The sequence below is a fragment of the Falco cherrug genome, chromosome 9 (genome assembly GCF_023634085.1).
Source record: "Falco cherrug isolate bFalChe1 chromosome 9, bFalChe1.pri, whole genome shotgun sequence".
Lineage (NCBI taxonomy): Eukaryota > Metazoa > Chordata > Aves > Falconiformes > Falconidae > Falco > Falco cherrug.
Window position 1 is genome coordinate 18,156,254 of NC_073705.1, and position 25,353 is coordinate 18,181,606.

At 45.5% G+C, this 25,353-nt stretch overlaps 1 protein-coding gene across 13 annotated transcripts in view; it reads right to left on the bottom strand.

Moving 5' to 3' along the window:
• Nucleotides 1-25,353, bottom strand: part of SORBS1 (sorbin and SH3 domain containing 1) — a 222,133-nt gene that overhangs the window by 59,382 nt on the left and 137,398 nt on the right. For 9 of the 13 annotated variants that reach the window (XM_055719727.1, XM_055719731.1, XM_055719729.1 and 6 more), the window contains 7 exons: nucleotides 12,196-12,251; nucleotides 10,893-10,958; nucleotides 8,658-8,753; nucleotides 5,570-5,689; nucleotides 4,013-4,039; nucleotides 3,739-3,854; nucleotides 534-1,337 (listed from right to left, as the gene is read on the bottom strand). In XM_055719727.1, the coding sequence (XP_055575702.1) occupies nucleotides 534-1,337; nucleotides 3,739-3,854; nucleotides 4,013-4,039; nucleotides 5,570-5,689; nucleotides 8,658-8,753; nucleotides 10,893-10,958; nucleotides 12,196-12,251 (1,285 nt within the window). Of the gene's footprint in view, nucleotides 1-533; nucleotides 1,338-3,738; nucleotides 3,855-4,012; nucleotides 4,040-5,569; nucleotides 5,690-8,657; nucleotides 8,754-10,892; nucleotides 10,959-12,195; nucleotides 12,252-21,398; nucleotides 21,628-25,353 lie in introns of those variants that run through there. The other 4 variants (XM_055719738.1, XM_055719740.1, XM_055719728.1 and 1 more) reach the window with 3 other exon arrangements.

Genomic DNA, 25,353 nt, shown 5'->3' on the forward strand with positions numbered 1-25,353 from the left:
AGCACTTTATTCTAACGAAGCCATACAGTGTCATGCAAGGATGCACCCAAAACGATACAGAGCCCCAACAGATTTTCTTTCCATAGGGAGACATACTTCTTCAGTCTGGCAGCCCTGGCCCCTGTGAACGCGCACGGTTTTTCACAATGATCTTCCTTCCCCTCACCACCCCTCTTCTCCAGTCCTGTGCTCTGATTTAGCCTCCCTGCAAGCTCTGTGTTCACCATCACTTGAGAAGCACTAACTGTCACATTACAGAGTTTGCTTCTTTCACATCACCCTAAAATAGAAAGGTCCTCGCCAGCCAGACCAACCCCCTACAAACACCAGGCACGCACAGACACACCGATCAGTGTTGAGGGGGGTGCGCGAGGTGTTAAGTATTACCGAGTACAAGACCACAAGACTCAGGTGGCACAACAAGTGCTCAGAAATGAGGCGGAAGGGGAACAAAGCATTAAGGGAACATTGTAACGAATTAAAGAACCGTTCACACGGCTGAAAGAAAACAAGGTTATGGAGAAAACATGTACCATGCTGCGTCCCATCGCCTTGTACGGCGGCTGTCGCTGCTGGGCAAGGTAAGGCTCTTTTCTCATCCTGTCCTCTGTGGCAGCTGTGCTCTGGGGCTCTAGCACTCTGTCCCTCACAGCCTGCGGAGGTGACGACTGAGTCCAGGAGGGCTGGCCCGCACCATAACTAACTGCGTCTTTACTGAGGACAATGTAAAAGTACGGCCTGGGAGGAACAGGAGGAGGAGGAGGAGCAGGAAGAGACTTTCCAGTATCTGTTACAGAGGAAACAATGTCGGTGGCTGGTGCCTCAGTGAGCTCAGCACCCAAACTGGTGCTGGCTGCTGGGTCATGTGTGGTGCCAGTGGAATTTTCAGATGCAGCTGAGCAAGTGCTGTTAGATAAACAAGCTACATATAGTTTGGTGACCTTTTTATCCGCCTTCGTCTCATGACTGGAATTCATTCCAGCCTTACTGGGATCTGCCCTGTCAGGGTTGCGTTGTATGGATGATGCATCCAACGAGGAGCGACTTTCCAAGAGAGGCCGCCCAGCATGCATCTCATCTTTGGGGCCTGAAGAGAGAGAATGCCCTGCTGGCAAGCCTTGCTTCCCACGGGGAATGGCCCCGTAGGGGGTCGGTGATGAGAAATAACACCGTGCACTGGTGTTTGGTGATGCACGCTGTGTATAAGGCTTGGGCGCATTCAGGTACACGCAGTCCATGATGGGCACGGGCAACAGGTTGGTCACTTTAGTGTCAGTGCGAGGACGCCATGCAAAGCTCTCCTCTTTGGGAAGAGGAGGACGGGGAGGAGCAAGGGCCTGCCCAGGCAGTCAAGAAGGAAGAGAGGGAGAGAGGAAGCAGCACCAAATGAAAGGAAAAAGGAAGGAAAAAAATAAATAAATTTGAAGAATTAATTCTGTCATTAGACTTGGGTTAAGCAGGTTTTAATACAGCAAGAACAAAAAGCAAATACAGTATCTGGAAGGCCAGCGCAGCACTCACTCACGTACATCTTTGCGCACATTCTCTCTTCCTCAGCACTGCTCACTGCGGCACACAAACTCTGCCCAGCTCCCAAGTCCCTGCCTACACGTTTCTCTCTCTGGGCTACATAAATCTCAGTGCTGCATTGTTTTGAGGCCTGCGCAGCAACACCCACCGTGCCCCCGGGAAAGCCACAGGCAAGATTTAACATCCTGGCCAACTAATCCCAGGCTCATGCCTCTGTCAGTAAATACTTGCCAGCACTGGGGAGATTTGAATGGCAAAGCCAAATTCAGAGCTCTAGGCCATCTCTGCATGTTAACTGCGATGCCGAAAAATGAATGTTGCGAGGTTTCACCAACACTAATGACAGCAGGTGTCACGTGAATACTGTAGCCTGCTAGAGCTGGCTAAGTAAGAAGTCAGCATTTCTTCCTCCTAAAAGCTAGCTCTTGAGCAGTCTTCAGGATTTTTCAGTCCTAAAAATGCTTTCAGGAATACCAGAACAATTAAAGTTTTTGAGAAACCGAGTTTGTAATAATTTGCCTTCAGAATCAAGATGACCAACAGAGAAACCCTGCTTCTAATCAATAACAAAAAGCTTTACTGCTTTTGGTCCTTTGCAACATATAGGTTGCTAACTCCACAGCTGCCTGCCGACTGCAACTCCAACTCCAATTACAGCAAATTGTCTCTGAAAGCCAAACTGTTTTGAAGTAAAGTAACTTAGCAATAGAGAGGTTTTCATTTTATTTATTGCTTTGTTGTCAGCAGCTGAAAGCTATAAACTACTGAAAGGAAAAGAAATAAACCACACACCTAGTGAACAATAGCTCCGTGCATTCTTGCAAAGTAACCCTCTGGAGGCTATGAAAGTAGGTTTTACACACAGCCTGTTGTCATATCTTTGTAGGCACAGGATGGCTAACCAATGCTAAAATTGGCTAAAACCAGAGAATGGAGATGCCTTAACAGCTTGCAACACTCAAATCTGAAAAAATACCTCCTTTAAAATTTACTCAAAAATGACAGGTTCTGGCCAGCACCTATTCTCATTATATGTATGTAGACATAGAACAGCTTCATAAAATTACAGCTGCAGTCAATAGTCTACTGTACTCATGGTGCCCCTTTTTCCCCTCTTCCTTCATATGTAAGGGAGGGCAGAAGTGGGTTGGTAAGTGTTCCTTCTGAAGGGCTTCTGCTTCTAGAACAGGCTCATTCCTTTTGATTTCTTAAGGACAGTAGTTTCAGTCTGGAGACTTCAGAATGCCACAATACCTCCCTAGGTTAGGCGAGGCCTCAATTTACTGCCACGCAGTATTATCAGGAAATACTAATTTACCACCTGCGATTGCTGTTTTCCATTTTCTTCCATTTCAGCTTAGCCTGGACAGCGGTCCTGGAGACTGCTGTAAGTAGTACTACATGCATCAGCACTCTCTGTTTGTTCATCAATAAGACCAATAGGGGCTACAGAACAGCTTTAAGTATCGGGCAGTAGACGGTTCTCTCTTTAGGGAGCTGCTCCTTCCCGTGCATTCATCGGAGTTGTGCCTTCTGCCACTTTCACTTATGATTTCAGGGACGGCGCCTGTTCTGCAGCATTGCTATGGGTCCCTGATGACCAAAGCAGTCACCCTGATAGGGACCAAGGCTACAAAGGGACTCTGTTTCACATAAGAAAGCAGTTTCTAGCAAAGGGTTTCCTTATCAACTTTTAGACTGCTTCTGTGCAGACTGACCACCCAAAAGGAAAAGGATGAAGTTACACTTCTCTTAACAGACTGACTTCAACAATTTACCTTCAGGTACAAATAACCTTTCCCTTGTTGGCTTGTATCAGTTACAGTGCTAAAACTGAAAGGTGTTTCCCCATCATTTTTTTAACATAGCATGTAACTCCACTTTCAGCCTATAGGAACTTCTAGGAAATGACCAACATAAAAGACAGAACAGTAACAGATGACTACTTCACCTTTTTTCTTGCAAACAAACAGCATGTCATCCTCCTCCTTCATCCACCAAGGAAACACTGTGGCGTGTCTGAACTCACGAGCTCCACAGCACTCTGCTGACATCAGTGTTGCCCCCATTTTAAAGGTAGGAAAAGCTGAGGCACAGCAACTTACCCGAGTCTGCAGCAAAGTTTGGAGTTCAACCCAGGACTCCTGACCATGAATCCAGTGCTTGAACCCAGAAGATCACCCTCAGGGTCACAGAAAAAAGGCTTACCTGTGGCTTGCTGTCTGAGGAAAGGTTCGGACGCACGCTCCTATAACCCTTGGCAGCCAGAGAAGATGGCTGGGCATCCCCATTGGCATCGGTGTTAGATGATGACCTCCATTCATCTACGAGGGGAAGGAAAACTCAGATCACAGAGGATTCCCTCTCCAGCTACAGGATGAGTGAAAGGAGGGGACTCTTTTCTTCCTTCCCCCCCACCCCCACCCCCAGGCAACAAGAAATACTTCCAAGAAAACAACACATAAACAGCCAATGTTTGTACCTGTTTCTGGGTTTTCTGGCTCCAGACCTAAGCGTTTCACAGAGAGGAGGGATGGAAGAGGTTGGGGCAGAGGACAGGCACAGCGGAAAAGAAAGAGGACAAAAACAAACCATTACATTTATAGATAACATGTACCAATTGAAGTTAAGAGTCCAGCTACTTCATTTCACACATAAAATGCTTTCTGACAAGGCTGCCTAATTACCATAGAGACCAGCCCTAAACATGATGCCCTCCTTGTTTCTGACCTTTGTAAACACAAGGCAATTCATTCAGAGCAATGAAGAAACAATTGTTCATTGACATTCCTATTTCAAGAGCCAAAAAGGCAGCTCAGCTAGCTACTTTCTAAAGCTGCATCTTGACATCCAGACACCACAAATTACTGGAAATGTAGGGACCCTGTATTTAGCCATGATATAGGCTATGAAGATGTATCTTTCCTTATCAACATTGCTACGTATGATTAACTGAGATAAAGAAATGCCAACAAACAGATCAGGTTTTATAGACTAAGTGAAGGGAATTATAAAATATGTCACTTTACAACCCAGTCCCTGCAGCTCGATGCACTGGTCTCATCACTTATTTACCCACCTCCCACTGGGCTCCTCCCCACCCCGCTACTCCTTTTGCTGTTTAAGTTAAATGCAAAAAGCTCCTCCATCTCCAAAGTACATTTCATAAAGCGACTGAGAGAATAAGCAAAGGAAGTATTAATGAGCTGATTTCCATAGTAATGGGCTCATTGCCATTCAAGCTGCTGGAAATTTATGAAGCCATCAACAGAAAGGAGAGAGGCAATGGTGGGGGGTAGGAGTGAAGAAACAGAGAATGGCAAGCATGAAAAGAGGGTAGGTCACGGGAGGGACAGAATGGGAGGAGAAGACAGAGCAAAAAGCCGTACATTGGGGCTGGAATTAATGGAATTGCCCTTCCTGCAACAATACGGTTAGAAACCATGTATGCTTTGCTTTCAAGAGTAAGTTTGACCCCCTCCTCCCTCAGCGGCATCTTGCCTTTGGGAGTTCTTCCTCTCTGCCAGACCCACGGCACTGGCCAGGTTTGTTATGCTTTGCCCGTCTCCTTCAATTAAGTAATTACACGTCTGCTATTGAAAGATGGCAGAGCTCTGTGGGGACACTGTCTGTCTGGGACGCTATCCCTGCTCCCTTGACAACCTAAGTGAATGCTGCTGTGGCAGTAGCACCACTCGGCCTCTTTCTGTTCCACCTCACGCCTGGGATAAAAGGAGGTGACATGGGCCTGACAGGGGAAAGAAGAAGAAAAGAAAAAAAAAATTCAAGAGTGTTTGGTGCTCCTGACAGCAAAAGGGGGCTGTAAACAAGCTTAAGGCAATGAGTGAGTGGTCATGAAACCTGCACCAGGAGAGAACAGAAGCCAGTCTCCCTCCACTGGTCTGGTTCTTGCAAGCAGTTTCCAACCATGCTACAGCATTTTGGGCTTTAAATCGTTGCTAAAAAAAGTCACACCAAGTCCCTGGGCCACCCCCTCTTGAGGTTATTGTGAGGACCAGCTTACTTTCTACCCACTTACTTTCAGGTTGCTCAACATTCTGAGGACATGGCGAGGTGATATTCTGATTCTCTTCGTAGGCTGGAGATGCCCGGAGGGTCACTGCTCCTTTTCCACTGCAGACTTTAGTGGGATCCGTTTCTACAGGAAATGCACATGCACAGAGGAGACACATTGAAACAGATGATACAAAGCTATTAGGAGCCATCGGAGCTCTACGGAGTAATTTTAGCATGGCTGCCTCTGGGTGAATCAATCTAGTAATGTTTATGCAGATGAAGATTAGCTCTGGATTTAAAGCATTGACAAATCAAAGCAGTTCAATATTCATGTAACTGAGGAATGTAGGAGTAAGTTCTGAGTCAGTGTAACAGAGCTAAGAAAGGAGAGGAAAAGTGTTTGAATGAAATTTCACAGGTCCATTTGCTTTATTTGTCCTTTGTGTGGAGACACTGTACTAGCAAGGACATTCTACAAGCACACGTGTGGCTGTTCTATAGGGATGTCCCAGCAGTATGATTTGTGTGCTGAAGCCTTGAAAATGCCTTTTGTGCAGAACTGGAAGAGAAAAAAAAATATTCTTATGACCACTGGAGGATAAAATCTTTTAACTGTGCTGAATATGATCTAAAGGCAGGGCACTGCAAGCCGCCTCCTGGCCACTCACTCTGTTTCATGGCAGTGTTTCACCTTCTGACATAGGAACCCAAATCCCACAAACTAGAATGCTTAATGTACACCCTGTGAGCCAGGCACCAGATCATGCCAGCACCCTTGCGGAGGCCCGATTCAGCTTCTGTGCAGCCTTACCTTTGTGTAATTCAGTCCATGGATTTGGTTTTTTCCCTCCTGCCATCCTATTAAGTAATAACAAACTAGTACTTCAAGGCTATCTTCCTCCCCTTACTTCAAATCCTTCTGGAGAGTTGTTTCCTCTAAGATACCTATAGAAACAACAAGCCTAAAGAGTCTCTCACTTATCTCAGCTACTTCCACAGGAAAACACAGCACCTCCCTCCAGCTGCCATCAGACTGCACTGCCACCTACCCAGCCAGAGGTGCCAGTCCTACTGCAGCACTACACAGTGAGCCCGAAGGGGTGCTGAGTATCTGCTGTGTTACACAAATACCAACATGATTTTTATTTTTATGGGGCTCATGCTACCAGCTCCTCTCTAGCAACTGTTAATATTCTGAAAGTTATGCCATCAGACTGGACAGAGGGGGAAAAGCTGCTGCTTCTTGCCCTGACAACAGCCCACTCTTGTGCCAATCGATACTCCCTGGCTGATTTCAGCGAGACAAATGCCCCATTAAATCCACACCAGTACAGTGCCTATAGACCACTACAACCCTTCAGCTGCGGTTGCAAAACACTCAAACCACAACCCAGGTGGCCACAACCCAGGGAAACATGGACAGTGCCAGATGGACAACAGCGGTGAGGGGAAAGGCTCAACAAACACTGGAGAAACAAAAAAACCTGGCCCACATCGGAAGCCCTCTACGCTGGAACCACCACAGTCCAAGCTTTTAGGTGGGTTCCCAGGCTTTCGGGATGTCGCAAAGGGCACAGCTTCAGACCCACCCTCTGGACCGAAGGAAGGATGGAGCACAGAAGGAGTCAGAGGATACTTCCCTACGGTTCAGCTTTTAGTTCATCTAGGAGCACTGGGGCAGCCTCTGCGAAGGGAAAGGCTATCCACACAGACATATCAAATGCTGCTTAATCCTTAAATACACCACATTTGCACTCACACCACGCAACTGACCATGCCTTAAGGTCACCCACATGCCTGGTGAAATAGAAATTGACTTCTCTGATTGATTTTCACATGATCCAGATGGGGTCAGGATTCCTTTTGCCCAAAAGTCCAGTTGTGGCTACTGTTCCCATCCTCACAGCACAACACACAGCCTGAGGACTCTACGGAGCCACTTTCAAACCAGAGGACAAAGGTTTAAGCTCTGGGACTCCAGTTTCAAGAATGCTGTAACTTTGAGGTGTGTTGGGAGTCACCACGCCTGAGTAAGACATCCACAAAGAGTGCAGGTAGCTGTTTCCCTACGCTCCTACACCTAGATTCCCTTCACAGGCGATGAAGAGAAATGGAAGCAGAGTTCAACATGCCATAAATGTCTCCATCATATCAGAGAAGAACCAAATTTGGGAATCAATGCAAAGTTTTTGTTATTTTCAAACAACATATTAAACCTGTATAGCAAATCAAAAGAATAAGAATCAAGAAAAAAAGCTTTGAACTCAAAAAATTAAAACATTTTGAAGACGTCAGACTATTTCAATTTGGGACAGGAAGACAAATACCTAAGATGTTGAATTCCCTCACAATTTAGGTGAAATGATGAAAAACAAAAATCTGTATCGCTCATCAGTACAGAAACCCACCAGATGTAATAAACACGCCATTAGCACTGTACCAGTCCTAGAGAGCACATGTGTGACAGAACAGGAGAGACACGTATCAGCTAGGCTAGGCTGACTGTCCAAATCCAGCAACGTACAAAAATAATCTTGTGCTTATAGTGGGAGAACATGTGCTTGGGGAGGGGGTGACAGACAGCCTAATATCCTTATTTATCCACATAAAGATTCTGTAAAGTCAGTGTTTAAAAACATGTATTTAAAGTCACGTATAGAAAAATAAAACCATTCTACCAATGTTGAACTATGCTTGAACCTGTAAAATACCACCTCTGACACCCATTTACTTTCAGAAAGACTACAGATAGGCAGGAAACATTCTTTGGTTCATCAGGAGTTTGTTAAAAATGAGGCTGTAATAACAATATTATTCATAATCAAGCATTAGTAGAAGAGCGTACAATGATTCCTGATTCAAGTAGACACAATTATGTCTGCAGAGGAGCAGCATAATTCAGAACAGTGTATCGTGCCATCAAGAGCTAACTTGGTTACCTACTGATGAAATCTACAGCTCTGGAAACAGTGAGGAGAGGATAAAGCTGAAAACCAGCCAAAGTGCGTGGGTGAAGCGGGGAGATAGAGAGGGACAGAGAGAGAGGGGAGGGAGGGAAGAGAGAACGATGGCCAACTAATGCATGGCGGGGGGAGGAAGGAAGAAGATACCTGTAGGCAGCACTAGGTGAGGAGAACTTTTCACTTTCTTCACAGGGATTATTTTAACGGCAGAAATAGAGCGTGTACATAAAGGGACGCCAACAGCTGCAAACACAAAAGTGTAAATGGCACATCCAAAAAGGAAGAACAGTTTGGGAAGCATGCCACAAAATTTTCTAATGTACTTGGAGACACAATAGCAGGAAATTTCAAATACAAAAGCAGTCCAGAGAGCAGTGATGCAACCGTTAAAAATATCCCTTCGTTAGCCCTAACTCAGGACGTGTCTGTTTTATGTAGCATACAGAAGTGCTTACTGAATTGACTAACTGCTGACTGCCACTGTGCTGCAGGCACAAAGAATCTGGAAGCATTAGTTTTTAGAAGCCATCAACAAATTTTAGTGTAATCATTTAGCTGAGATACACTACATGCAAAACTAAAAATGTTAAGTTAACATTAATATGGCCCAGTTAAAACAAAACCAAGTGAAAAAACAAGGATTGAAAGGTTGAGAGAGCATCATTAAACTAGCCACATTACATGAATTCTGGATTTTATGGCACTTGTTTTACAAGTTCAGCAATGGAAGGAGGTGAAACATGAAATAATCTTGAAAATAGCCCCATGCCAAAGGGCAGCAACAAAATATCCATTTCAGAAAAAATCCATCCATGTAAACATTTAATTGAAAAAATTTCTACTGGACTCCATCAACTAGCACGCTAATTATACTAGATGTAGTAACAGGGGAAAACCATCCACAGCACTGTGCAAAATTCTAGTAATTGTTACAAAACTGTCCAAACCAGCTGGTACTACTTCTCTCTGGCTCTGTATTGCTGCTAATGTGGAACTCGTATTAAAAAAAAAAGGGGGTGGGGGGTGGGGGGGTGGGAAGGTGGTGGTAAAAAAAGGCGAAGGCAAAACTACTCAGAAGTGAAGCTCAACAGGATCTGCCAAGATAAATATCTTGTAAATCATGGCTCTACCTGAATACCTTGAGTTGATTTCTGCAGAGCCAGGGTTTTCGCCTTTAAAACCCATCGGCTTTCTGCACACATTGACCGGTTGATGCCAGGTGCCTCGTCACATTCTGTGCCACCTCTCTCAGGCCTGCAGAATCAGTAGAGGCACCACCTCCCCAACACTGCACACCAGCAGGGAGCAGTGGGCCAGCCTGAGGAAGGCACTGACATCCCGGCAGTGTGTACACCCACCCTCGTGGCAGACCCTTCTGGTCCCTGGCAAACCAGAAAGCACAGACTTTATCAACCTAGGAAAAAAAGCTCTCAGCAAAAGGATGATGGGAGAGTCTGATAGAATTTTTTCAAAGCTTAAAATTAGTTTTTAATTTGATGGGATTGCTTTAAATTTTTTTTATTATTATTATTATTATTATTATTATTATTATTTTAAACAAAAGAGGAACCCAAATCAAACCCTGTTCTCCATGCCTCTCACCAAGCACTGGAGATCCTGTGAATACAATAGATCTCAAATCTAAACAGGCTGTGGTTTAGGAAACAACCTTAATTCCGTTCTGCTTTGCAACTGACTGAATTCACCCATCTACAATGCAGTCAAAATACTAACCACTATAAAAAGGCATCAAAGGAAAAGAAAGGAAATGAAACCAGCAGAAAACCAACCCATACAACCATGTATTTTCACCCTGCCAAAACACACAGCATCACTCTGCAAAACTGAATGCTATAAAACATGCTGCAAACCTACTGATGTTAACGTGACGATTGGTTTGTTTAGGTAAGTTTGGGGTTTAAATCATTGTTGCTAGTGACAAATTTTTCATTTTTTTTTTAAATTTCATTACTTAATTGGTTAGTTCCTGCCCTTTAATCCTGGGCTCAAACCTTCACCTCCCACTGAAGTTAGCAGGATTCACACACAGGCACCCACAAACCCATGCTGTCTAAACACACCGAGATACTGATTCACAGGTGCTCACAAGCACCACAAGTAGCACACAGCTTTCCTCAGAACACCACTAAAAATATACAAAGGGGCAAATCCAGCCTGCCACCTCTAAGAGACAAAGAACACTTGTTGAGCTACAAAATGCTGCTGGTACTGGCATGGTGCAGCACAAGGCTTTTCTTGTGCCAGTCGCCAAGCAAACTAAATTTGGAAACCACTGCTGTAGTGAATGTCCGGGAATCAACCACACCAGGCAGCTGACATGCAGGGGGAGCTGCAGAGATGTCTCTGAAGCTCTTAACCCACCTTTTTCTTGTCCATTGGTGCTCAGCCCATTGACAACAGTTTTTGTAACATCCATTTCTTCGTGTTCTGCAAGACAAATGAAGCAGCAGATTACTTCTGGGTTAAAAGCTCTGCAACCAAATTTAACCTCTGGCTGGGAGGGGATGCCACAGGTCGGCACGATTTGATTAATGAACCAGGAAGTATTTTCTACTGTCTCAGGAGATTTTGCTTGGAGACACAAATCTCCCTTGGATGACACCCGTGTCTGTCCTTTCTCTTTGCCTACCTGGATTGCAGCCTCTTATAAACAGGGACTGTCTCTGTATGTGCATACAGCAGCCAGCTCGCTGATGGCATTTTCAAGAGAGAATTTTCAAGTCCACACTGTTCCTAGCTGATATGAATAAAACTGGCTCTTGTGAATCCAGAGAAAGACAGAAGATAGTGCTGGAAAGAACCTCCAAGGGTCATCTAAATCCCTATTCCTGACCCATGGCCAAAACAAACCTGCCTCTCTCCCTGCTGACAAATGCTTGCCTAACAGGTTCTTACAAACTTCCAGCATCACCCTAAAGCAACTTGTTCCAGTGCTTCACAACATGGAAGCTTATCAATGCTTAAGCAAAATTCCCAGCTCATGTTTTTCAGACCCTGATTAGTCTCCTAGCTTTCCTCTAGACTCTCTCCAAATGGTTCACATTTTTTTCAAAATGTGGTGCTAAAAACTGGACACAATACTCCAGCTGAGACTTGATAAGGTGCTAAAATCAAGTGGGAATATTATTCCCCGGGTCCTACATATGGCACTTCAGTATGGCGCCTGCTCTGGTTTCCACTCTGATTCAGCCTGTCACCCAGACAAGCCCAGAAGTTTGCCTTTTCCCAACCAGCCCCCATCTCCTGGTCCCTCATTTTTCTTTGAACAGCTTATTTTTCCTATCTAGATGTCAAACTTTGCATTCACCCCTACTAAAACATATCAAATTATTTCCGATATGTTTTTCAGGTAATCAATAATTTTGAATTCTTTCATTCCACAGTGGAAAAAAGCTAAAGTGACCTACTCCAGCTCAAGATGTTTCTGCTAAATTTTTGAGCATTACGAGCCAAACTAAAACAACAAATGCAAAGCCAGGACACTTTTTATTATGAAGGGATTCTGCTGTTGCCTTAACAGTCAGACTCCCTGAGCGTTCAAGGGCTTTGACTCTTTTTCTGGGGGGCAGAAGAGTCAAAAAGAGTGACTGCATCAGAAACAGGAATATTTCTAGCAACAAAAAGGAATGTCAATGAGGGCAAGTGGAAAACAACACAGACTTACCAGAGCTCATCGTGGTGGAGGGACTTGCCTTTTTCACTTCTGGGTTTTGTTTATGTCTGTTTAAAAAGAAAGGCAGAATGCTTATGTTGTGTTCCATGTCTGCCCAGACAGCGCTGGACATGATGCTGAACATTCATCACAAAACTCAACAGTCACAGTTTCTTCAAGAAATTTAGTTTCGAAACCCAAATGGATTTATGTCAACTATCAGTTTTTTGCTGATAATTATCAGAAATTCAAGAGTATTTCCACCCAATATAGGTACTATTTTCAGACATTAAGACTAATTCTCAACATCAAATCTGAAGATACTGATTAAAGTCCAAGAGTCTATATATGGCAAAGCGCAAACCTGGCTAGCTTCTAATGCATAAAATGTGCAACACCTTTAAGGAAAAAAAATAAATCTCAGTGAGACTAAAAGCTTTAAGCTAAACCCCCCAACTTAGACCACTGGCAGATTTCAAGGCGATCTGATCAAAGTCAGTCTCTCCTTTGAGAGATATTAGAATACAGAAGAGATTACACTTGCCAAAATGCATATTAACTTCTGCCCCAATCACCTCCAGTCCTGCGGGGCTGCTGATTTTTCAGGATCAGACTCCAGCAAGTGAAACTTTCAAATTAGAAGCTTTAACCCTCTTGGGACCAAAGACAGTAAAATTACCAACCCAAGAGAAAAATTACCAGATGGGCACCAGAGGAGACAAAAGTCCCTTTCCATGGTCACGCCAGCCTGCGGCAGCTGTGGGTCCTGTTCACACCCAGCGCCCACTCCCCAGGCACCTGGTGTCTGCAGCAAACACACAGGTTCCAGTGCTGCACCACAGATGCTGGTTTAAGTAGTCAAAGAGCGGCGTTTCTACAGAACAAGTCCATGTTTGCCAGGATCTCTCAGCTCTCAAAGGCCTAGGTTGAATTACCAACCCTTTAATTTTGTGTTCCAGTCTTCTCCCCACACCCCCACAAAAAAAAAAGTGAGCGCTGAGAGCGAGCTCAAGTGTAAAACTCCAGCCGCTTAATGGCTTCCAAGGCACGAGCAGAAATAGGTACCCGAAGCTGTGAAATTATGCACAAAGAGCCCAGTCTAAAGTATAAGGGAAAATTGCTCAGAGAGACAAGAAACTAAACAAGAGAGCTGGAGGTACTTGTTTTCCTGTTACATGAACTGGAGGCAGCAGTGGGATGTTGTAAGAGGTGGAAATTGCCTTCAGAGAACTGAATTTACTCTCTTGCCTCAAGCATCCCCATTCTTAACTAGCATGTTTCCTACCAGCCAGAATATAATGAGCGTGTTCAACAGATACTCAAAAGGAAAGAAAAGAAAATTAACAAGCAAAAATAGTAACAGATCAGTCTGTAAAACCAGCCAATATCTGGGCTCTCCAGCATGCCACCCTAGCAACAGCCGCCAACACTTAATTATTTAAATGTTTCCTTCATTAAAAAATCCACATAAGATATACATTGTGGGTTGGTGAAGGCTCAGCAGGACGCAGCCTAACTCCAAGCTGATCCCAGAAAAAGCACAGTGTGGAGTGGAGGGTGCAGTCTAAAATCAGTCAGCACCAAAAGCTGAGCCCAACTTAAAGCTCTGCTGCCCCGCTTTGCCTGCCTGTAGAGCGTCTGCTTTTTGCTCCTACCATTCTGCACCCTGAAATAGGAACAGTTGACGCAGCCTGAAAATTTAGACAAACGTACTCAATAATAATGGTCTTTCTGATCCCTGTACATTTTGGTTATGGAAAGATGCCTTAGTTCAAGCAAAGCAGAAAGAAACAGGCTAAAATGACAGGCTGGCCAGCCTGAGGAGGTTTGTAGTAGTATCATGCTCTTCTACGTATGGAAAACCTGTTACAAGTTAAAGTCACTGATGAATACAAGTCTCTCCACACGGTAGGGAGAAAACTACAAGAGGCGGCGATACTGCAGTAGGTCTCAACTCTGCTTTAGGATCAGAGCCATTCTGAAGCTGAAGAGGTTGCTGGTACCCGGAAGTTCTGACTCAGCATGAGCCCTCACCATAAACCTTCATGCAAGTCAACAGAACATTTCTTCCACTCTGAGCATCCCCCAAAGGTTGCATTCTCTGCTATACATGCTGAAAAAGGCAGGAAAAAGAAATAAATCTGGCGTATCACCTTTTCAGGAGAGCAAAGAGAAAATACTAACTCTCATGCCTGGGCAAAGGCTGGGTTCCAGTGCTGCTGTTATCCCCCTCCACAACATCACTATCTGAGCAACTAAAGCTGTGGCCCCATGCTCCATACTTTTCAAACCGTCTCACCTCTGCTTAGGAATAGTGACATCACAACTGCCACAAAACTCTGATTTCAGTGATGTCTTTTTGATTCAAGAGTCCTGACATTGCTTACAATCTGAAGCACCAGCCTTCACTTCATTACGAGAAGCATTAATGAAAGAATTCACACCAAAGCCAGCGCAATTATTTGGCCTTAAAAGAACAAATTATTTTCACAAGAAGTGATTTGAGGTTAAAAATAAAGTGATAATTAAAGTAAGATTGCTAAAATTATATGGAGGAGGTGTACAAACTCATTAGATCTAGAAAAATTACTTTTCCACATATCCCCACGCTTACTAGCAATTACAGAATTCAATTAAAATAACAAGCATTCAGTGTTCACTTACTGTGAAACTAATCAGCATTATCCAAGCCCTCAAATGAACACGTACTTAATGTGGGTTCCCATCCACAGCAAGGATTCCGCATGCCTGGGGCGAGAGTAAGCAATCCTGAGCGCCTGGGCTGCTCTAACTCCAGAAACTCCAGTTAGAAGTTGATTTTCATCAGCTGAGAAGTTGCACACAGATTTGCTGCATGCAGGTGGAGGTAACTGCTGTCTGGATTGGGGAAACCCCGGTGCCTGCTTGGAGGATGTGTTTCGGTGCCTTTTTGTGTTGGGGCTACAGTTACTCTACCCATCTCCCAGGTGCTTGACCTAAGCCACACGGTGAAGTGCCACCTGCGGCCGCTGCTGGGAGCAGGCAGGGGGTCTGGCCAGGCAGCACGGTGGGCTCCATCACCCCAGCACTGCGAAGCACTGCCCTCTGTCACTGGGGAAGGCAGGTGCTGCAGCCAGTGCACCATGAGTGCTTGGGTGGCACATCCTCGGGCAGAGCAGTCCCTGCCAGGTTGGCCAGCCAGGCTCTCTGTGGGCCTGAAAACATCTGCTGGTCTCAGTTCCCTTCAAAACCTGCCAGTAGACACGGCCAAACCGTTCCTCCAGGCACACGGGCGAGGATGCACAGCGGCTCTGCAGAAGGGACTTTCAAAAGGGAAACGAAAATGAGATCCCTTGTGTCAACATCAAAAACAGGGAAACCAGTACTGCCAGATCAGGCAAAACAAAACAAATTTAAAACATAAATAAAAAAATAAAATAATTTTTAAAATACTCTAAAATCCCCAAGTGTCTCCTTCCAGCCGCCTGCTCTAAGCAGCTAACCCGTGCCTCCTGGCCAGACTAGAGTTAGTGCCTTTCCTGAAGCGGGGCAGGCATCGTGACTGAGGCTCCAAAGCACAGACACAATGAAAGGTAACAAATTCCTCGGGCCTAAGCCAGCAGCTGCAACCCTGGCACATGCCAATGTCAGGACGTCACATCCACCAGCTCCTTGCCAGTCGGGCCATACCTCTAGACGGATGTTTAATGCTTCTTCCCCCCTTCCCCCCAGCACACTTCTCCCAAGGCTGCAGCTCCTTCCCTACTTGGTGTGGAAAAGAGCACAGCGTGCCTGGAAGCCTATTTAGGAGGAATGCAGATAAGTGGCAACTACTGCACAGCACGTCTCTGGATAATCTCCCATGCTCTAAACATCCGAGTACCCTCCCTACAATGGCAGGGGGGAACAAACAGCTCATTAATAGTTCCGTGCAAGGACATATGCTCTTAAGTCACTGGTATCTCAGCTAAGAGTCGCAGGTGGTGGTTATTTTTGGTGGTCTAATGTGTGTGTGTGGGGAAAAGTAATTTCCTTTTGTTTCTTCTCATTATTATTGGCAGCTCTGATGACTTGCATAAGATTTTAAAACAATTGCTAAACATGAGATGAGCATTCAGAACTTATTGGGCAGGTTCCTTATATTCCAGAGTTTTGGACTCCTACTTTATCTCCTCAGTTCTGCAGTTTTTTACATTTCCAAAGTTTTCTCTCCATATACAAGAGCTTTAAGTGTTTTGTGGCTGCACTTATATGAAAAATCAAATTCTTATTTATAATAGTATAATCTAGTAGGCTTTCAGAAAAACGGGAAGCTTTCAGACCTAAAGGATGATCAGCAATCACAAACCTTACTTTTCCCCTGGTCAGGTCACTGACAGCACTAATTTGTTTGGCCCCTGGCTCAGACCCTTTCTCACACTGGCACCGCTGCCCCTGACCCAGGCTCTGCTCAACCAGCCTCGCCAGCAGCGCCGAGTCCCAACTCTGGGAAGCGGGCAAAGGGCTGCACTGCAGCCAGTGCCTCCTGCCGGGAGGTTCCTCCTCTTAAAGGAACTGGCTGGAAAGCACATCTCCTCTGTGCTTCTCACTTTGTATCACATAAAATGTGGCAAGAAAAAAAAGAATAGAATACAGGTGGCAGCCCCAGGCTGACCCAGGCAATCAGCTCTCTCTTCAAGTATCATTATTCTCTTATCCTGAAATACTGAAATATGTTGCCTGTCATTTTTATTTTAAGGGTTAAAGAACATCCTGTCATTCCTTCAGAAGACATTATGCTGCTAAGAATAAATGTCATGAAAAGACTGTGAATAAGCAAGCAGTGCACATATAGAAGAATCACACCAATTCTGTACAAGACAACTGCTGCCCCACACTCTTCGGCGAGTGTTAAGACAGCAGCAAGGGAGCAGCGAAAGCTCACTAAATGAATGAAACAAATGGCAGCATAGAACACAAGCTTGGATAAGGTGTTCTTATAAATAATTGAACTTACAGGTGTTAGAATAAATAAACAGCACATTTCACATGCACTGCCTTCCCCCCCTCCCCCCAATATAGTGCATGTTTGTTTCCTTCCTAATGGGCAAAATTAAGTTGTCTGGGGCATATGTGCCAGTTTTTGTGCAATTTAAAAGGAATGTGCCCCTCAATAATAAAAGTCAAATAGAAAACGTAAACTCAGAGGTATGGCTTTAAGAACTGAGAGATGCTTTTGAACTAAGTCATCTTACAGTCATCAGCTTTAGAGTAAACAAACTTTAGCTGCGACCTGAGTTAACTCAGTTCAAGGTCACCACTTTTGGAGCAGGGGGCAGAAAAGGATCTCCTGGGTCATCAAGCCTACTCCCATGCTATTGCAGGCAACTGTGTCATACAATCCTGTGCAAGAACATTTCACATTCCAGCTTAAAACTGGTAAGGTTTCCTGCCTCCACTGCTACTCCTGGAAGCCTGCTCCAGAACTCACTCCTCTTATGGCTTGAATGCTGCTCCTGATTTGCAAGCTAAATTTAATTCACAAACAGCTACAGCTAAATTGTTTTGCACCAACACAATTTTTCTGTTTAAGCAGCTCTTCCTCCCTGCACTCACCCCCATCCATGCAGTTTTAGAAAGCGATTGCACCTCTGAGCAGTCATTTTGCAAGCCTGTAAACAGGCATTTCCAAAGCAACTGGTCTGCATGTTGTCAGCAATCTCATTAAAATCTGGCAAAGAGCGGAAGATTGTAAAAGGCCAGCAGTCCAAAGTCTGAACTCTGGTTAATGTCACAGAACCAGAGAGCAAAGCCTACAGCTGACATGCCCAGCAGCTAAAAAGCAAGGTTTAAAAAGTAAACTGGCTTTTTTAGTCCATTCTAATTCTGGCCTGTCTACTAAAACCAGTTCTATGGTCAATGCTAGTTCAAATAGCTATTTGATGTCTCCAGGGTCCCTCCTGCAAAGAAGTAGATGCAAATAATTTCACATCAGCCATCGAACTTTCATTAGTGACAATCACTTGCACCTGCAGGGTTGTGGGGTTGCAAGGCAGCTCCCGCCTGAGCCATCAACCTCCTGCTCTGCTACCAGCACAGGGGTTGGAAAACAGCATCCAGAGGGTCGCTTGGCACAGAGCAGCTGCCAAGAGTAACTGGATGTGCAGTGCATCACCGGCTCCCTCTGTACAACTTAACTGCTCTTATCAGTAGCCTTATGGCCAAAAACATTTCTTGTCATGGCAATAGATTTCAAATCCGCTGTAACAGGGCTCTGATGTCCTCCTGAGGCTGTCAGGACTGCCCTCTGGTTTTTGTACTTGATGGCTTGTGATCACAGTGACAGCAGCCGTGGCCCATGTATCATTCATGCATGCTAAAGAAACAAATGCCTTTCCGCCACACCCGTACGCCCCAGCTGCTCACAGAGACATTTTAAAGCTTCAGAAAGAAAAATAAAAATTTCTAGGACATTTTAAATAAGATCTCACATTCATCTTAGCAGGAGACATAAGGCACATCATTTGAGAGCAGCAGAAGCTGAGATTTCTGCTCAGATTTGTCTGTGATCCATACACTAACACCTCATAGATGGAAGCACTTTACAAAGGAGCTGATGTATATCCTATACATGGGAGCTTGCCGGGCACAGCGCTTAGGCTGCCAGCTCTGGAGGGAAAGCTGTAGATGATTGATTTAACAGCATACTGCAGCCTAGGACCACTCAGGACACTTAACAGAGATTCGTAGAAGAATTTGGGCAGGGAGCACGTAACTAACGAAATTGGGATTTATTTACAGTTAAGGGGTAATTAATTCAGTGACACCAGATTTACCTTTTTGCAAAAGGAAAATCTTTCAGACATCTGCGATGACCACACCTAGCCAAGAGGATGCTGCTTTTATGCTTCAGCTGGAAGAAACAGAAGATTCCCCGAGTCCAAGCTGTTGTGCATCTACTCGTAAGAGCTGTGCAGCTGGGGTGCTCTGTGTACTGCACTTGACTCTCTGTACACCTCTGATGTGGGGCCACTTGTGCCTCTGCAGAACAATTGCTGTAAATAAACAGACCCAAATTCCAGAAGCCCTAATTATGTATAACAACGGATCCATTCAGCTGACTGCAGGATTGAGGGACACAAACACTACATTGCATTTACTACAGTGAATGGCATTCTATAAATACGATCAATTAGATCATCTAAACAACATCCAGCAGCTTCTCTTGCATGATTTTGTATAACAAAGACTACAAAGGCTGTCTTCACCTCTGTCACACACTCTCAAACAGCGAACTAGTGAATAAGAGGAAGTTGCATTAAGTAGAAATACTGATTACAGATTGACTAGTGTCACAGAGTTCAAATCCTAAATGCTCCACAAAAATGAGGGTAGAGAGAAGAATCTGACCTATAAACCAGATACTTTAATGGTGCAGACCACCTTATAACATCCCAGCCACTCCTGAGATTCCTAGTTGTGTAAGGCAGAGGAATTGCACAGGCATTAATGAGTACTCAGTTTGGCAACCACAATGAACTTTTTTAATTGTGACCTCTGCTTGCACTACCTGTTTTGAAGCTCTGCACAAACACTCACTAAGCAACAGCTAACACTTTTCAGGATATATAGGTGATTTTCCTCTGCTCTGCCCTGCTGAGGCCGCCCCTGGAGTGCTGGGTCCATACTGGGCTCCCCAGTTCAAGAGAGACAGGGAGCTACTGGAAAGGGTCCAGCAGATGCTGTGAAGATGATGAGGGACCGGAGCATCTCCCTGAGGAGGAAAGGCTGAGGTCGCTGGGCCTTTTAGCCTGGAGAAGAGAAGACTGAGGGGGGATCCTATCGATGCCTACAAATATCCCAGGAGCTGGTGTCAGGAGGATGGGGCCAGACCCTTCCCAGTGGTGCCCAGGGACAGGACAAGGGGCAGCGGGCACCAACTGCAACACGGGAAGTTCCATTGGAACCTGAGGAAGAACTTTCCGACTCTGGGGGTGACGGAGTGCTGGAACAGGCTGCACAGAGAGGCTGCAGGGTCTCCTTCTCTGGAGACATCCAAACCCGCCTGGACGTGACTGTGCAGCCTGCTGGAGGAGAGCTGCTTCAGCAGGGCCTGGGCGTTGTGATCTCCAGAGGTGCCCTCCCACCCTGAGATTTTATGCAGAGATGGAAGTTGAGGGCCTCTATTCTATGCAGCATCTGAAATGAGCTTAGCTGGCACAGTATAACAAGTCTTACAGCTCTCTTTTTTGATTTTTAGAATAAGCAAAACCAGTTTGAGAGTTGGTCTCGTTTACACACAACCACAGTGACCTCCAGGGAACCACATAAAGCTAAGCCTAGCCAATGCATATGGGGAGCCAGGCACGCAACACTTCTAACACACCTTTGACAAGCCTACAGATGCAAGATGAAATTAAGACGGGGTCATCCTCCTCAGCCTTTGCCAACCTGGAGGCATTGCTACACTAGAAAAACTGCCAGGAAACTGATTTATCTACTGGAGTATCAGGCACAAAAGGGTCCCAGCAAAACTCAGAAGGCTGGTCACCATCACGTGCCCAAGGCCAGACAGCAAACCCATGCCTGCCAGAGAATTCAGGCTGGAGCGCTGGCTTGCTAGCCTGGTTGGGCTGTGCTGCCTCTAAAGTCACCTACACACCAGAATGAAGAATACAGCGACTGCTCCTCTACTCAGTACTGAAAATGCTCCAAGAAAACTGAGCTGCTGGGTTAGGCAACACACTGACATGCAAAGTGTCTCCAGAAATAGCAGAAAGTTACATTCCAGAAGCCAGTCCTCATCTTCACTTCCCTCTGACTCCTCCAGCCTCAGGTGACCAAATTCACATATTGGTGAGAGTTCCACATCCATTCTCATCACTTTCATTTTAGCAACTGTCTCAGAATCAGCATTCAGGAATTGCTTTCAATCCCTCCTTCCCATAAAAATAGTCAGGAGGAAGATCCAGTCACCAGGATAAAGAGGCAAGGACCTGCCCATTTCCCTACACAGAAGCACAAACCCAGGTAATGACGACCTTGATAACTCCTCTCTTTTCAAGCGTTAACTGGAAATACCCATCCAAATGAAAGAAACAATCTAAAAATCAGCATATGCTGACCCAAAAGACCTTCCCGCTCAGGGCACGTTAGCATTGGCCAGTGCCATGGAAAGCCCCGGGAGTTGAGCCCACAGCGGCTCTAAAAGGGCTAGCTTTGATAACTGTGACAAAAAAACAGACTGGTGTCCTTACCTTGATTCAGGCTTTTCAGTTAATGGTGCCATTTTCTTAGTCCCTTGATTTTACTCCATAAGAGGCACGAAAGAGTTAAGGAAACCTTTCACTGAGTTGCCCTGCCACTTGGCTGCTGAGGTGTAACAAATTTGTGGAGGCATCTCTTTCTCTCTGGCACCCTTAAATACTTTGCTCCTCCTACTGCTGTGCTTTAATTAGCCAGTTGGTACTTAGTCACCCCATGCTGTCACTAGGCTTGCTCACCATCAGCCACCCCCACCCAGCCTGCCACTGTCATCACCAAAGACACTGACTCTTCCTGCAGCTCTGGAGCTGGGAAAAGGAAAGAGGAAGTTTGGCGGTGACACTCCACGGTAGCACAGATATGGGATGCATTTCAGAAGGGAAGTGACAGGCAGACTTTGAAGACATATTAAAGGATGGGGAAAATACTTGAAAAAGCACTTTTTTCCCTTTCCCCCACCCCCCCACCCCCCCATTAAATTAGGCAGCATCTGCTTGTCAAGGAAGGAATATTTTCATTAGCGCAGGACATGGCAGATCCTATTTCAATGGGCAGGAGCTGAAGGGGCAGCTAAAGTTTCTGCACTTGGCAGCAGAGATTTGTAGCATAAATACCTGTCATGACACAATGGGAAACTAAATGTTTGCATGGCTATTACATATTACATACCAACCCCATGGGCATCCTAAGAGACATCAATGGAGCTTTCAGCCACAAGATGTACTAGGGTGCCCCTGGAGCAGGGTGTCCCCACCATAGTGCAGCCTGGCTCCCCTTCAGACAGCCTGAGACCTGCGCTGGAGTGGAGGTGGTGCCAGCTTTTAGGAAAGCGAGGGTATACTCACATGTCCCCGGGACGGGGCAGCCTGTTCAGTGAGGAAGGTGAGTAGCAGCACAGGATCACCCTTCCTTCCACAGTGAATGTCTACGGAACAAAGGATTGGGACCAAGGCTTCCTGAAATCAGACCTTGGAGGCTGGTTCGTGCAAGACCAAGTGGCAGCTTAATAGCGGAAACAATTTGAAGGAGACTGTCAGGTCTCTTGGTCCTGTCCTTTGTCACCAGCCCACAGCAACCAGTGCACCAAGCACTGCTGGCTTTTGTGACCGACACTCCATAGTTTTCCTGTCTGCAGCCTGTCTCTGGATTTTGATTCCTCAAATACGCATGTACAGGCATTGATCTGCTGCCAAACTCAGACTGAAAAAATGTCCCGAAAATTATTGCAAGGCGAGCATCTCAGCATTCAAACCTAGACCTAGAAAGCAACACAGATGGCAAGAGTTGCTGATACAGAAGGGCACAGAGCAAAGGTTACTGGGTGGGTCAGCGCTCACCCTAACTTCAGATTCTTTCAGTAAAACGTTAGCAAAGGACACAGAGCAAAGGTCTCCAAATACCTACACATGGAAACCCATACTGATGCACTGTAAAATGCTGACTGAGGTTCTGCCAGCAGCACAAGCTCTCCTTTTTCCTCCCCAATACAACTTTTAGCATCCAAATACTCACTTCCCAACAAATGAAGCAAATAGGCACAATTCTGACTTGCTCTATTGGGCTAAGGGGCCTGAAAAGGTTGGAAAATGCTCCCCTATCTTACTTCATTTAAGACCAATCCCATACCTCAGGATAAGCATGCCACTGGTAGTTCTAATTAGAGCAAACAAAGGGCCCCTGAGTCTACATTTACTACCACATCCAAAAAAATGATGCTGGGGAGCTTGTACATGGGGTTTTGGTTTCATTTACCCCAGCAGATATCAGAAGGTATTTGCAAAATTTGGGTCTGGATCTAGCTTTAGACTCCAGCCCCTTTAAAAGTCAGGCATATTTAGTTTGGGTGAAGGAGGAAGAGGGTTATTTCAGACATATCAACAGTCAAAATAAAGAATGAAGGAAAATAGCAGCTTTTGCACAGTCAGACCCTACTGTCCCTCTCTGAAAAAAAACCAAACCCCAAAACCCCAAACCAAACAAAACCCACCTTGTTCTCAAAAACAAACCAGGAAAGCAAACAAAAAAGCCCACACTGTCCAAAGCAAGCTGTGCAGTCATCACCAGCTCCAGTTACTTGAAACATACTTGTTTATGCAACAGTACACAACAGGAGACCTCCCTCACCCCCGAAGATAAACTCCCTGATCTCCTTCAGGTCTGCTGTGGAGCCTCAATCACATGAGAGCACATTAGTTGGAACATCCTTGCTGTGTTGCAGGGGTTTATAAACAAGCCTCTGACAGTTTGTCTTCAGGTAATAAAAATGACCGTGATTAAAACATTGAGAGAGTAGAAACCATACTGTAAAAATAACAGTTAGTGAACGAAAGAATGGCACCTAGGGAGAGGCACGGTAGGGAAGGATCCAGGGGCTGGATCAGGTCCAAACTTAAGATAGGAAAGTTCAGATCGAGGACTTGGTCTGAAACACTTCTGGTCTTTGCAGGAACCAGCTCAGAGAACCTTCAAACCACTTGGCAAGGAGAGAGGAATTACTGCTACAGACAACTGCTTCAATGGAAAACGAAGTTTTCATGGAATTTGCTACTCTGCTTGGGTGAAGGGAGAACCGGGCAGCAAGCTTTGCATGGCCACACAGCTTGGCTGTTTCTAAAGTCAACCTTGAGTGCTGGATAAAAAGCTTTATGAAGTGTTGCTGGTTTACCATCAACCCACACTAATAGCATACTACGCATTGCAATTTCCCCCGCCCCTATTGCTGCACAATCACTGCTGTATTTTTCCCCCATAAAACCCACGTCTTCGTGAAAGACAGCACCACCATCACAGCTGAAGGGAACAGCAAAACTGGTAAAACAATCTGTACAACAAAAGGAAGTCTTTGGCATAAAAGGGGCAGATGCCAGTTCTAGGATGTTCTGGGCCACTGCTCCAGTACCCACTGGACGAGCCTACCCTCACCATGTCTGTTTTGCTACCGAAGTCAGAAACAAATCCTTTCCCTGGAAGGTGTGGGTTGTTCCAGTTATGAGCTACCCTGGAACGTCTGCTGCACAATCTATACAGTTTTTGTGTATTGATAAACGTCACGCAGCCATGCTAGTTCTTTATGCCACCCCAATATGCCATGGGGCTTGGCTTTCCAGCCACCAGAAAAAGTCAGAAAGGTGCTGTGACACGCAGTTTAGAAAAGGAGGCACTTTTGATAGATCCAGGAGATGCTAAGCAAAAGTGTCTGAGCTTACTTGGTTCTGCAGATGGAGGAGGAAGGCAAGCAAACCTACACCACATTCGTGCTTTTAGTTCGGTGCCCTCTGAGGTTCTGGGGTTTGGATTGCAAAACAAAACTCAGCCAGAACAACAAGCTGCTGTTAGAGTTACACCCAGTACCACGAATGAGCACAAACTCATTCACCCATCATCCTCACCCTGCTGGGCTAGAGCTTCTACTTGGTTGCAGAAGAGCCACCCACGTTCTGGTTCAGATAGCTTTACCGCACCCTCCCTGCTGATCAGAGATGAGCCCTAGCTTGCCCCAGTGCTCCCAGCACCCAGGTCGGTCTCCCCTGGCATGCCTCAGACCTGAGCCTGAACTCTGCAGCTCAGTCCTCCCCAGCTTAAAGATCGGGGAGCCCACTGTCACCACAGAATGAAACAGAAAACCTGCCAGGCAGCTCAGGGCAACTGCACAAGGACTCAGGAAGCACGTACAGCTGAAGCTCCATGGCACAAAAGGGTTGAGACTGTCACCAGAGACGGAGCAAAACTCCTTGTAAAGATGTATACAGGCCTGTTTAAGAACTCTAGGTAAGCACTTAATCTGCCAGTAGGATAAAGTCTGCAGGGCAGAAGGTAAGGCCTAGTAAGAAGCCCTTGTAACAGTAATGTGTGTATTAATCCAGTGAAAGCACATAACTTGCTAAGCATACAGCGAGAACAGCATTGGCTACAAGACAAACTGCAAGAATATTTTCTCAAAGAGCTGAG